General features: G+C 38.1%; 2 protein-coding genes across 2 annotated transcripts; both read right to left on the bottom strand.

Annotated features, from left to right (window-relative positions):
- Nucleotides 1–932: 932 nt before the first annotated feature.
- Nucleotides 933–3126, bottom strand: LOC144654385 (melanopsin-B-like). Its single transcript, XM_078514526.1, has one exon. The coding sequence runs from the start codon at nt 2487–2489 to the stop codon at nt 1512–1514; it is 978 nt and encodes a 325-aa protein (XP_078370652.1). The 5' UTR covers nt 2490–3126; the 3' UTR covers nt 933–1511.
- Nucleotides 3127–11827: 8701 nt separating this feature from the next.
- On the bottom strand, nt 11828–13963 carry LOC144655095 (uncharacterized). Its single transcript, XM_078515311.1, has 2 exons — nt 13894–13963; nt 11828–12426 (listed from the first exon to the last, which is right to left on the bottom strand). The coding sequence occupies exons 1-2, from the start codon at nt 13961–13963 to the stop codon at nt 11828–11830; spliced, it is 669 nt and encodes a 222-aa protein (XP_078371437.1).
- Between the last annotated feature and the right edge of the window lie 151 nt (nt 13964–14114).

Below are 14114 nucleotides of genomic sequence, written 5' to 3'. Positions count from 1 at the left end.
GTGCGCAAAACTGAATTCACATGGCGCTCCGAAACTTCTAGAATACGGTACACATAAGTTTGTTTATTTTCTGAAATTCTGAGAGAGAACTTAATAAATTTTCTGATGTATTTTTCACCGGAATCCCGACCTGAATGCAACAGCACATTCTCTTTTTAAAACCTCGAAAAACTTTCAGTTAATACTCCGAGGATTCTATTATATGTTGTATTCGGCTTTAATGACATCGGCCTTTTTTTTTTGCAATTTTTAAAATCGTTGTTGTCACAAAGCATTTTTTTTAAATAGGTTCCGAAAAAGTGCAGACAATTTTTCATCTCAATTTCAATTCCAAGTTGATATAGTAGTAAATTAAATGAAATTAAGGTTAAATCAGAAATAAAAGATTTTAGTTGTATTTCGTGGCTAGCGACATATGCTGAAATTGTTGCGATTCCAAACCGAACTGAGTGAAAGGTAAGCGCCCCGTTTACTTTGTAAATTATATCAAGTCAGTGATAATAAATACATGTTTGTAAAATTTTGCGATAGCGTAAGTCCCAATTCGAATTCGACTGGCGACTGTGGACAGGAAAACGGACACTGCATTTAGTCGAACGACTACTCAGTGTGTTCAAGAAAATTTGAATCACGTTTTTATTGTCATCCAAAGAACAATTCTCACATACCCGTCATGTTATCTCACCCCGAAGTGAAAAACACTAGCTAATGCGTGTACGTCATTGTACGTGTTGGATAACCCTTTCTGGGAACACATTTGCAATGGATTGGTATTGTATCAAATACGTTTTAAAGAATGCCTTTAAAATATATCCGAGTAGCTCATTTTCAGTCGTAGTTTCATACTAGTCCACTGTTTTGCATTGCTGCTCCAAATGTCTTAGGCCTTCAACGTTCAATTGATCGGTATGGCTTAGGTCGTCATGCAGAATTGATTTTTATTTTTGCAGTTTTTTCATGCTATTAAATATTACAATTGCTTATAAATTGCTAACAGCTGCAGGCCGCTAATATCATTTCATTTACTTGGAGAAAAAATATCGGCTACCCAAATTGACAGTTTCAACTTTTCCATTCCTCCTTTGATAGAAATTTATATTTTGATCCCTTTTAAACCTTAGGATGTTTATACATCTCGTCGAAATGGTGAATGAAAATACATATTGTAAGGCAATTGGAACGGAAAACCTTACAAAATGGCTAATGACACGGAACAGCTTTCGCTAGACGTTGGAAAATCAAAAATCCTTCCTGTACCAGTAGCGTTGTTCACAATGATCTTAAATCCCTCTATTGAAATCACTTCATTATTTTTGTCCATTTGTAGGGTATTACAGCGGGATTTATACTATCAACATTGCGAACTAAATGATTTGACATGATTTTTAAGATTGTGCGTCATGTTTACACAGTCTTTTTTATACTTTCGCGTAAACAGCTTACGGCCATTAGTCCAAGTATGTATTGAGACACTGCCAAGTTGAATCCCAGCAGAAGTTGATGCATGCTGTTCAATGAGCCAATGTTCGCGAAACAGAAGGTAAAACAGCTGGTCTTACGACTCTGTTCTGTTTCGCTAAAGGAACTAACAGAACGAAGCGCCGTCGAAACTTGCCTTTACAAATGGCATACAACATTGGTTTAAGGAAAAACGAAATCTTGGCAAAGACACTACATGCAGTGGTAGCTACAGGATTAACCTTTCGTCCTAGAACTAAAAGGAAGGACACTATAGCGTAAGGTGACCACGGGAGTAGAAATCCAGCTATGATAGTTAAAAAGTACATGGCAGATTTACGACGTTTCCTCAAAAGAGCTTGTGTCGCAGTCATTGCGAGACGACCTCCTCGGGAAGTGTTAACAACGATCTGTTTGAAAACTTGATGGATCTTGTAATAGCAAAACGTGATCACTGCCAAGGGTAGGAAATATCCAGTGAAGATTACAACTCCAAAGTATGCCTGATCGCTTGGAAGAGATGAATCCCATTTGACTGAGCATGTTATATTTGTTCCTTCTGGGCCATATCTCGACCATCCTAACAAAGGTGCCACGCTGAAGCCAAACGAGTAAATCCAAGAGGACAAGCCTATCAACAGCACATTTCCCTTGTTAAAATAAGAATCTCTTGTTAGAGATCTTGTTATTGTCAAGTACTTCCCCGCTGAAATGGCGGCCAAGTGTGTGATGGAGACGAGGGCGAGTAGGAATATCAAGAAGGCATGAGCCTTGCACCCAGCCATGCCAAACGGCCATTCCTTTTGGAAATGCCTTGCGATCGACAGTGGAATAGCTATCGCACAAGAAAGGAAATCACTCACCGCGATACTGAGGGTAAGATAGGTCGGGGCTGAGGTGCGACGACATATATTTTTATAAATTGTAAAAATCACAATTCCATTTAATGGGATTCCAAAAAGGCAGACCAAAAGCTCCGTGCTCACGAAGATCGGGTTCCAGTTTGCGAGGCCGAGACGTCCTTCATGCATGCTTTTTAACCACTGCCTCGAGGCCTATAACCTTATTAAACTATAGCTGGTACCGTTTTGTTTTGTCAAAAAGCGGGTTGTTGCATTGTGTCCGAATGTTTCTCATATCTGTTGGTAAGCGTTTCAACCAAGTGATCGCAACGCATCCGGCAACTTGATTTGCAATGCTATTTTCGTGTCTATTCTGTTTGTTGCGCTAGTTCCGTTCAAGTTATCAGGAAGTTTTGTCTTCTCTTAAACATTTCAACATTCAGTCGGCAATCTAAATAACAAATGAATTAAACCGTTTCCTCCAAAATCAGTAATCTGAGCGCATTTCACCTGTTTTTCATTATGTTTATGAAAACATTACACTTGCAAAAGTCACGACAAAAAATACTGTCTGTACACTTGCCAGCCTTGTAAATACCTGTTAGCTATTATTATATTTTTATTTATCCCACGCCTTAAAGAATAGGCCAAAGCTTAGCCTAGCCTAGGGTTTTAGATGATCTTTGATTGTTAAATATTTTTTGTATTAAATTACTTCCAGGAAAAGAAAAGAGCACAGTTCCCTTGAGACGTTTCTGACAGCGACGGAAAACATTTTCGATTGGAGATAAGTATTTCACCATGTGTTTTTTCTTCTCGTTTTTGAACAAATGCACGAGCTAACTACAAAGGTGTCACGTTAAAATTATCAGAATAAGTTTTCTTGAATTTACTAGCTCTTTTTTATAGATCGAATAAATGAACTTGTCTGGCGGTATTCTATGTGCCCCACGATTAAATTTATATATTGTCATTAGTTCCTTTGGTCAAAAAAAAAAAAATACAGCACAGAATTATTATATCATTAATCGTAAACCTTTCGTTTTGGTGAATGTATTACTTTGTTGTAATATTTAAATAAACCAGTTAAGTTCAAGTAACTAAAGAAAAATGAACCATTAAACTCATGTTTGAGTTATGTGAGGCCTTGGACGTACTTAACGACTTCCTTGTTTTGATTGATTGGGGAATCCTTTTAAAACAAACCGTTAAAACAAAGGCAAGAAATGGATTCAACAGGAAAAGGGAAAAGCGTTAATAACGGCTTCCGAACTAAGCCCCCCCCCCCCCCTGAATATGTCTAAAGTGGGCATGTACTTTTTCAATTCTTTCGATATTTTCTTCTGCTTTAACTCATGGTCATAACCAGCATTTTACTAGGAGCACAAACCGTCAAAATGGAGGCCAAGGGTATTATTCCTAAATTACACCATTTATTTTACACCATTTTTAACGGAAAACTTTTCAGTCAGTACTGCGGCATGAGAAAATATACTTGAGGGTTTCAATCAATCAATCAATCTCATCTTTGTTAACGAAGTCAGCAGCTTAGCTAAGGGAGACGGTATATTTTACATTTTTATATTTTTACGCCGGTATATTTTATGGAACATAATTAAAATCATTCAAAGCAGTTGGCGGATCGACTTGAATGGTTGGCACTGGAGAACGTTTGAGAGGAACACCTGCCGACCAACCCTATTTTTTATTATGCCCTTCCATCGTTCAAACTTGTATAGGTAGTGCTAATAATTACCTACTAGAAGATGGTTTTCCATTTCTATAGAAAAGCACGCTTGAGGTCTATAAGCTGCTAGTGGATGCCCGGCCGTCGGCGGGGTCGCTGCTTTTCTAGACCTCAAAGTGATTATTTTCTTATAGGACATAGGAAAACCATCTTCTAGTGGGTTTAGAATATACATTTAAAAGAGCACAGAACTTACACTGAGACTCGCGACCGCTCACGGCATTTACAAACGCACGCAACATTGGTAAAAGTGAAAGTTTAGTTTATTCTTTTCTTTGGCAGCTTCTTTATAAATAAACCAAGATACCATTTCATTCATATTTCCTATGTATATAGTCCTTTCTCTAACTACCAAAAGATTCTCACAAAGCCGACAAATCTAGTTAAAATAAATTTACGCATTCAAGTTTGGTTAAGCCTACTCGAAGTTTTTAAATTCGCCTCTTATTATCGATTTAAAAAGAACAAAAGTAGAGTGTTCTGTCTTCAGATTGGGGCTTAAAAAAAGGTTTCTTACTTCAAAGCGTTTCTAGAGTCCGGCTTGTTTTGCTAAATAATTTCCAATCAATTTCGGGCAGTTCACGGCAAAATAGTGGCGTATACAACTCCAAAGAAAAAAACAAATTTAACGATTCTTTCTTCATCTGTCGCTTCCTTTGGCACTGTCTTACTTCCATTTAAGCAGGTAAAACGTTTCTGATAAAAACTTGCTGCTTTAAAGCATCATTTAAACAACAAAACAAGAGAATAGAGGCTAAGTCGTGAAGTCGTTCAGCGAAATTCGACAAAAATTCGCACATCCGGGGTACCGGGCTTCTATAGTTTTCAGTATGTTCTATAAAAAATAATGCCCGCTAGAATTCCATCGCGCGTATACAGCGGCTATATTCTAAATTATTTTGAAAGCTACTGCTAGGAAGAATTTTTATTAAAAACAGAAAAAAAAACAAGAAATTGCAAGGTGTGGAAATTTAAAGATGTTGTGTGTAATTAAGTATTGCGGCATCATATAATATATAACCGGTGTTGTAAAATAAATAGACCAACTTTACCACGACCGAGTGGGTGTTTAAAGTTTTATTACTTCCTGATAACGCATAAACGAAAGGGCGAATCCTACAAAACGAAATCAAGACAGAGTTTCAAAGGGAAGTGAGTGTGTGAATATCCTTCATCTTCTTGGTTCAGCCAATCTAAGAGAGAGAAACGAAACTGGAGTCAAACAGCCGCTTTTTACTCGTGAATGCATAATAAACGAGTATAGTGGGGAAGTTTAGCCATTCTCCCATCCTTCCATCGATATGGTGTAAACACTATGCAACTTAGGTAACGCATTCACGAGTGGCTCATTGACTCCTTTGATTTAGGGGGGGCCCTTTTTTTTTTTTGGGGGGGGGGTAAAAAATTTTTTTTTTTAAATTTTTTTTTTTTTTTTTTTTTTTTTTTAAAATTTTTTTTTTTTAAATTTTTTTTTTTTTTTTTTTTCCCCCTTTTTTTTTTTTTTTTTTTTTCCCGCCCCTGCAAAAAAATTTTTTTAAAAATTTTTCTCCCCCCTCCAAACAAATAAGGGTTCGTCCCTTAGTACAACTGCTTTGCATATGAAAAACTGGATGTAAAATTAAAACTGACTTTGAAAGACTAAAACGATGGATACCATTGAAAAATGGAACATGAGCTTCGCCCCGGCTCCTTATGCTTATTATATATTTAAAATAGATTACTGTAAATGATGATGCCATGGGGTAAATAAACATTGAATTATTGATTGTTATAGCCGAGTTGATAATCTGCTTCTTAGAAAGCCTACCTTATAGTTTTATCATATCCTCAGTCTCGAGGTGAGTTAATTCCTTTTTTGCGCGATAACTATTCCCCTGAAGATTGCATGCCTCGGCCAATCAAGGGCAAGAAACGTAGACAAATGTAGTGGGAGGTGCGTTGGCCTTATGATTAACGAGTTCGAGCAAGACTCCGGATCGACAATACTCTCGCAGTGTCAGTCTCTCCACCCAGGTGAAAAAATAAATACTCGGGACCACCATCGCATCTAGAGGTAGTTCATAGTCGCTTTATGCTACTGAAACTGGAGATATGGCACCAATGCAGACTAATAAGCATTTTTCTCTAATCAAGGACAAAGCATGCATTTTCTACCTTACTATCAACTGAACTGCGCAAACAAATAAAAGTTCGGCTTCTCGCTTATTTATATTTGTAAAATTCATTAACCATTCATAAGGGTGCAAACCAATCCCAGCACAGTATTCAGATCACCTGTACACAACTTTAAATCCCAATACAAATCAAACAATATAATTAGCTTTTGATACAAACTCCTGCTCAGCTAATAGGTATTAGTTAACTTTTGATACAGATCTCTACCGAATCGCATAACAATACTTTGCATGCTATTTATTGTTTTCATTTCACAAGTAGAATAAAATAATCGTGCCCGATCTGTGTGACCGTTTAAACGGCTCTCCTATCGGCTCGCCATAAATACAATTTTCAAGAAAATTTACCAAAATAGAAACAAGAGTACTATATACCCGTGACTGTAAAACTGTACAAAGCACACTACATATACCACGTGCTAATGCACGCCTTTCAAATACTACCGTTCAACTTCCACCAACGGATACCTCCAGAAGTCGGACACATCCCGTAGGCGGACACTTAGACATGGTCCCAGTCACATGCAAGTACTACAATTTTAACCTCCCATAAGCAGACGCCTCTTCTAAGTGGACACCTTTTCTGGGACCAAGGGTGTCCGCTTACAGTAGGTTTCTTTGTATTCACGTGTGTGATTTGCCTGGCTCTGCCATAAATCAGACCTTGGCGTTATTTGCACTATGTGCGACATGCTTTGCTACCATTTCTTAACACTATTCCACCATAACTCATGGCACTGAAATAAATTTCAAAGCTTTTTGGCTAAATCAACTAAACACGCACTATACGTTTAAATTCAGGAAAATCCCTTCTCTAAGAACTGTCCTCTGGTTTTGTTGGCAAGATGTTTACAATCATAATTCACATATTATATTTAAGGAGGGAGACACTAAACTACAAAATAGTAGTTATCGATGGCTTCTAACCTTCATATCTTGGGCTCCCTTAGTATCCTGGGTTAAGTTTTTGGTCATTTTTTTCGTTTTGGAGATTTCCTTCCTTTTTGGTTGTCATGAACACATTTGGTAAGTTATTTGACCAGAACACAAAAATCCTAAAAACTCACACAGTTTACATTTTTTTTTGTTGAAATCAACACCAAGGGTAGGGTGCATTTAGAATAAAAATCTGAAGCATGGATTTGTTGGAATTCGCGTTACTTAAAAAAACTATGGCGTCATAAAATTTTTGTGACGTCACAGCTTTAATAATAATGTAAATTTCAACAAATCTATGCTACACTTTTTCTTTATTAATGCACTCTACCCTGTGATTTGATTTCAACAGAGAAAAATGTAAGCTGTGTGAGTTTTTAGTGTTTTTGTGTTCTGGTCATTTGACTTACCAAATACGGTCATTACTACTAAAAATTGACGGCAACCTCCAATAAAACAAACATGGCCAAAACCTAAACCCAGGATACTATGGGAGCCAAAGATATGACAGTTAGAAGCCATCCATAGTAACCATTATGTAGTTAAGGGTCTCCCCCTTTATATAATATATAATGATGAAGACAAAAAAGAGGCTCCAGACGGATAGATAATTTTCAGATAGCTATTGCCAGATCAAATTTTGACATTGAACACTACAGTGGCTTAATTAATTTCAAGTGGACAACTCTTAAAAATGGAAAACCTAATTGCCTCAGAATAGAAAAGGCACTAGAAGCTCCTCTTCAAGAAGAGCTGTTAACATGCTCATTGTGCATCTGGTATAACTAACATTGTCAATTCCTGAAAACGTTTTATCTTTTCGCTTATACCATTCACTGTTCTTAATAACAAAGAAATATTTTGCAGTGCTAATTGGCCCCTCTAATTGATACTTAGTTGTGTAGAAAAACAGACCGATCTTTAACTGATGAAATGGTGTCATCACTTGATAAGCAATTAAGATCCGTCTCCTTCGGAAATATCCAGAAGAGGTCTTTCCTGATGTCTTGCGAAATAAAACGATATTCGATATGGATGCCACTGCAAGCAACAGTATATTTTCATTGCCAGAGAAATAAGTAATCGTACCATCTGAGAGAAAATGGCAAAAACAACAAAAATAGACAGCATTGTTGGGACAAACGCCAAAGCACAGACCTCTGCCCACTCCAGAGTTTCCAAATAAGGCTTGGTTGGACCATCAATGCTTGTTCCAAACGAGATGAGAGTTGCTTTTGTAAGGTTAATAATTGCCATAATGACTAAGGTCAGGAGAGAGAACGTTTCAGCTTTGTTGGCGATCGGATCGTGATAAGGATTCTTCAGTATGTGATGGAGTAAAATGAGAACACAGGCAATAGTCATACAAACCATTCGGAACATTGAGTCTGTAATGAAGGCAAGACAAGCAAGCAGTGCGAACCGTCGACCAATCAAAATGCTCTCCCAGTAGAGCGTTCCTGTATCTTCAGAGTTTGGTTTACGAAAGGGACCATGCAGTATTTCTAAAACATCTTTGTTGTTAGCCTGTGTGTTCACAGAATTGTTTTCCCTTTTTTGCAGAAACCTCTTCAAAAACCAGTAAATGAGGAAGGGCAGTGGAAGTATGCAAGCTCCAAGAAACTCCCACACAGAAATGGAGGCTTTATAGAGCATGGAAGAACCACAATAAAGTACAATAATAAAAGGAACCACAAATACTACAATGTAAGCAAGTAGAATGTACTGCCACCATTGCCAACAAAGAACTTCCCCATAGATAAACAGCCGATTTTTGGAGCCAATAGGGACACAGTGCAAGAGCTTGAGCGCCGTCTCTGCAAGCCGCTCGTAACCTAACAGCAGTAACTCTATGAAAACAGCAATGTAATGGATCAGAGACGGTCCTTCTTTTCGTCGTATCTTGTTAAAAACAAAGTTCAGGCAGTATATAACTACAACTTCGGCCATTGTGAGGAAAACTGTAACAGAAAGTAGCAACGCCTTGGAAACTGCAGTAAGTCCTGCAAGAGGGCAGTCTATCGCTCTGTTTAGAGTTCTTACTTGAAAATTAAAAGCAGCAAACACGCTGAAAATAAACGGAATCTTTCGGAGTAAATGTTCCGTGGAGCCGACAATCAGTAGTTCGGCTGCTTGATAGAAATAAAATGTAATTTTTAGGTACCCACGGTCCGAGTGTTGATAGGCGTGACCTAAGTCTTGTATGACGCAGGCGTTTTCCGTTTTTCTAAACCATAAAATTTGCCTTCCAAGCAAACTCAAAATCGGTGGTTTACTCAAAAGATAAAGGGTAAATCCAGTTGACAACAAGATTGTTATTATCCATAGCATATGGTTGTTGCATTCAGTACTTTTGCGGCATTCAGTAGAAAACATAGTTTCACTATACTCCTGGAGCACACTTTCCACAGAGAAAACCCGCTCTGTTTCCATGACAACTGTTGTACTCTTTTGAATTAGAAGCTGGACTTTGACAGTAATGTTCTGGACACGCATAGAAGCTCAGGTTATTGGAAATTGGATAGCCCCAGAAATTTGCTTTCGAAGCTATGTTGTCCTCAATGCAGTTGGCTCCATAGGGGCAAGGCGAACAGTTAAACGAGCCCTTCACATTCAAACCTTGCGAAACTCCTTTTTGAAGGCTGTAAAAACCAGGAGGGCATAGCCTACAGGAATATTTTAAAACTGTTACATTAATCCTACAAGAGGTGCAGTTTTTCTCAGAATACGCGAAGTGGGTGTAATTTTCAAATAACAGCTGGCTTCCTTGCCCGCATTCAATTGTTGTCCTATTGTCGATAGTAACGTATCCTCCACTGGAAATGTCAACTACGGCGTAACGCGCTCTTTCAGCGTTGTCCGAAACCATTGATGTGTTTTGAAACAGAATAGGTCCTCCACTTTCAGAATACAGGAAATGTGGATTTGTCAAAAGTTGTGTCATTTACTGATATCTTCTCCATTGATGTTGAGAAAAAGCAATCTTTAAACACAACTCGGCCAGTTCCGTATGCTGAATAAACATGGCCGGAACGCTTGGTTGCAAAATTGTCGCGAAACGTGCATCTATTAAACGTCACGTTTCCATTGCTGATGTAGACAGCGCCAGCAGTTAATCCCACGCTTCCCTCGAACAAAACATCTTCAAATATCACATCACTGTCGTAATTCCACAAAGAATGAATGTCTTCATTTGTAATCCTCCTAATACAACCCGTCCTCTGGAGTTTATCAGGGTTGTTAAGTATTGATATGGCACCGGTTCCTATAGTATAAAGATCGGCATGACGAAAAACGTCTTCAACAAAGGCAAGTCCCACTTCGAAATGTCGATCGTTGTATTGTAAACGTTTTTTTACCAGGAAACTGCAAAAGAAAACTGTTAGAAGGTCGGGAATCAAATGAAATGTTGTCCAGTTTGATAACTGCGTTTGAGGAACTTACTTTACTTAACTGATTTACGCTAAAATAAATCCCAAATTTTCCTCTGAATTCTTTCTTTCTGCTGCTAAAATCGGTATTCCTAATGGTGAACTTCACTTCGGTTGTAGCCTTACGATGTACCAGAATGTCGTACGAATTATTGATAAATGTGCAGTTATAGATGTAAATTTCAACCGGTATTTCATCATACTGCCAAAGTCGATGGAAATATTGCGAGTCCAGTGCCGAGTATGGAGTAAAATACAACTTTGATCACCTTGATTTTGAACTTTGGACTCAGATACTAAACTGCTCACTTTTAGTCCTTTTGGTTGATTAGACGTTATACAGTTTTCAACGGTAACGCTTCCTGTTGCATGTTTACTCGTAGCCATAACTCTAACAGTGCCTCCTCGCATAAAGGAACATCCAGAAATTGTGATGTTAGTTTTACCACCTGTATTCTGCACTATCAAAGCATAAGTTGATGAATTTTGGTTGTTGCTCCACGAAGAATTGTTGATGGTAACCTTTCCATTATACAGCAGGATGTGGACACTGGCAACCTTTTTTCCGTAGGATTTCTGTACTTGGACCTCTTTTAAGTCTACAGTAAATTTGTTTGTCCTCGATCCGTTCTTTCATGAGGGAACGACATTTGGGATTCCCAGCCGATATTGCGCTTCCGTACGATTTTGCGGTGCATTCAGTGAAATTAACGAATGAAATATTAAGCTTTAAGATCCCGTCTTTACATTCAATAAACATCGCCGCACCTCCTTTTGCTTTATTTCGTCGAAACCTGCTCTTGATCAAAACTAAGGTCGCGCTTGCTTTTGACTCTAGAAACACCGCTGCCCCTCTGTCGTTTGTTATAGTTTGTCCAACGAATGAAGAGTTTCGAATTGTTACAACGGCTTCATCAGACACAATCTTTATACATCGCAATAAGTGGTTGTGAGAACATCTGAAGTTGCTGAATTGAGCACGTGTTTGTCTTGCACGAGAAGTGTACAAACTGTTTACTTGGCTGTATGTTCTTCTACGAAATGAACTTATCAAATGAGAAAGGGTGTTATTTATAAGCTTGATATCCACGTATTCTTCGCTCGTAGTAGCTGTTGGTAAGTCAAGGTTTATAAAGTACCCACGGTTGTTTATGAATGCGATCTTGAAGCACGATATTTGGACATGTGCGATGCTTGAATTTTTTCCTACTTCGTTTTTTATTGTTATAGCTCCTCTTCCTAACCGATCTGTAGAAGCCCGTTGTTCTGAAATTTTGTATCACTGACATCGACAGTAAGAAACTGATCTCGATTTTCAACGCTGTTCAATACGAACACTTCTAGACATGAAGTATTGTTTTCAAAGTGCGAGGAGTTTTGAATATCAAGTTGCATGCTTGTGTTGTTTTCCATGCGAACCGTCAAAGCTGTCGACGAGTTTACAAAGGAACAGTTGAGTATTTTAACTAGATCACAACCTTGAAAACTCAGAGGTGTTTGCCGAAAAACGATGCCTGATAGAACAATCTTCAGTGCCTTTGTGTTGGAAAGAAATGTCAGTCCACCAAAGCAGGAAATGTGTGGTGTGTATTCCATACCAACCATGTGCAAACTTTTCTGAACTTTGATTCCAACATGTGACTTATTATTTATCGCGGGCTTGCAGTCATAAGGGTTTTTCTCAGTATCTTTACCATCATTGTAAATGTACCCGTTCCAGTCCACTTGACGAACGGCTTGTCCTATGGTCTTGCAAGGCGTACTGCGTGGACCACAACTTTCAGAGTCATCTCCAGTCTTTGAAACATAAACCTCTCTGTGTTTAGAGTTGTCAGCACCTGAGATAGAACTGAGCTTGTGAGTGATATACAGAGATGATACGTACAGAATTTATAGAGTGTTTAGACTGGGCCTGGCTCGGTGGAGCGCAACGTCGTTACTTAATGAAAGCCTGGCCCTCTCCTGTAAGCACGATACTATATGACAAGTAACGTAGCCAGGCAATATGAAAAGAACATGTAACTTAACATTGCTTTGCAGATAATATGCATTTTTTATATGCCACCACTTTAATCCTGGCCATGCCATGCACTTAGACAACGAAAAAAATACGACTGAAACAGGTAGACCTCGAATTGAAAGATACACATGACAGTTGATTTTAGTGCTAAACGCTGACGAATTTGTTCTCGTGTCCGAGGAATTTGTCCGCCATTATTTTAAACAAAAGCTCTCTCTGTCAACAGCAAAGGACGATCTGTTGCTCGAGGAAATTCAATCGATGATAATACTGAAAAAAAAGGTTCCAGCTTGATATCAAACGTTGTGTTATTGGTTATTAAAATTGAAAGTGTGAAAGAATGTCTGACAACGTTTAGCATCCGTAGTTGTACTAAAAACAAAAGGGTAAAGATTATGTGAATAGTTTTTATTTTTTATTTTTTTATAACTCGATAGATAAAGTGAACAGCGGTATTTACTACAAGTTTACACACGAAGAATATAAAGGATAGTTACTCCATGACGGTAAGTTTGAACTGACAGCCCATAATGACGCCACTGAATTTTATTACGCATGTTCATGTTGTCTTTTTACCAAAGTTTCATTTACAAATTCATCCGATGTACTTCCGTGTTTGCCTTAAACATGTAATGGCGACGACCGATGCTATATTTATAGCAAGTTATTTTTGTCTACTGAAAACGATGTTATTGTAGACTAACAGGCTCCAGCGCTAAAGCAAAAACGTTGCCAATATTATACTAATTTATTTCGATCAGTGCTTCTGCTGGCAGATCAGTCACTCACCCTTGAATAAATATTTAATGACCGATGATTCAAGTGCCATTACTTTCTCATTACAAAATTAGCTGGCGAAAACACGAGTAACTTTCTATAAAAGCAGATCTATATGTCCATTTTCAGCAAGTATTAAATTTTGAGCACATAAGCTGGCCAAACGCAAGAACCGTACTTTGAACAAAACGGAAACAACATTTGCTTATTCAATAGGTTATTTCGTTTTCTTCGATAGCCTGAAACACTCCGCTTTAATCATAGCAAAGAAAAGAACTTCCCTTGTTAGTAGTTTAACAAAATCCATCAATCTTGAATGCAAATTGCAATGTAACTCCAGCCTTACAATTCTGCTAGGTTGTTGCAAGGAACAATTGGTGACATAGTTCAGTCAGTGGCTTTAGTGGCTGAACAACCGCTTCTAAAAGGTGTGTTCTATGTTTCCGAAGGTTTTATATACCCGGGATTTATAACTGTTTTACAATATAACAAACAGAAGGAACCATACCTGTTGCTGTTATGTTTGCCGAGGCAATTAACATCAAAATTGCCGTGAAAATCTGTGAATCAATCGTCATAGTGACGTGAGGATAAGAATGAAACTGAATCACGGCTTCGAGCCTTGTGTCTGATAGAGCTGTAACATGCAAGCAACTCACATGATGAAAGCGGGGATATTTTTAATGGCGGAAGTATCGTTTTTCACAATGGCAGTTCTAAAAATAGAAC

Source organism: Oculina patagonica, chromosome 5 (genome assembly GCF_052425735.1).
Source record: "Oculina patagonica isolate OP01 chromosome 5, crgOcupat, whole genome shotgun sequence".
In the NCBI taxonomy this organism is placed as follows: Eukaryota; Metazoa; Cnidaria; class Anthozoa; order Scleractinia; family Oculinidae; genus Oculina; species Oculina patagonica.
This window is presented reverse-complemented; position numbering and strand designations above follow the sequence as displayed.

What these genes read in the sequence shown, in the direction of transcription:
- LOC144654385 (XM_078514526.1), bottom strand. Translation starts at nt 2,489, where the DNA reads ATGCATGAAGGACGTCTCGGCCTCGCAAACTGGAACCCGATCTTCGTG.
- LOC144655095 (XM_078515311.1), bottom strand. Translation starts at nt 13,963, where the DNA reads ATGACGATTGATTCACAGATTTTCACGGCAATTTTGATGTTAATTGCC. An exon ending in GGCAAACATAACAGCAACAG is followed by an intron (nt 12,427 to 13,893) that starts GTATGGTTCCTT and finishes GTTCTATCTCAG; the next exon opens with GTGCTGACAACTCTAAACAC.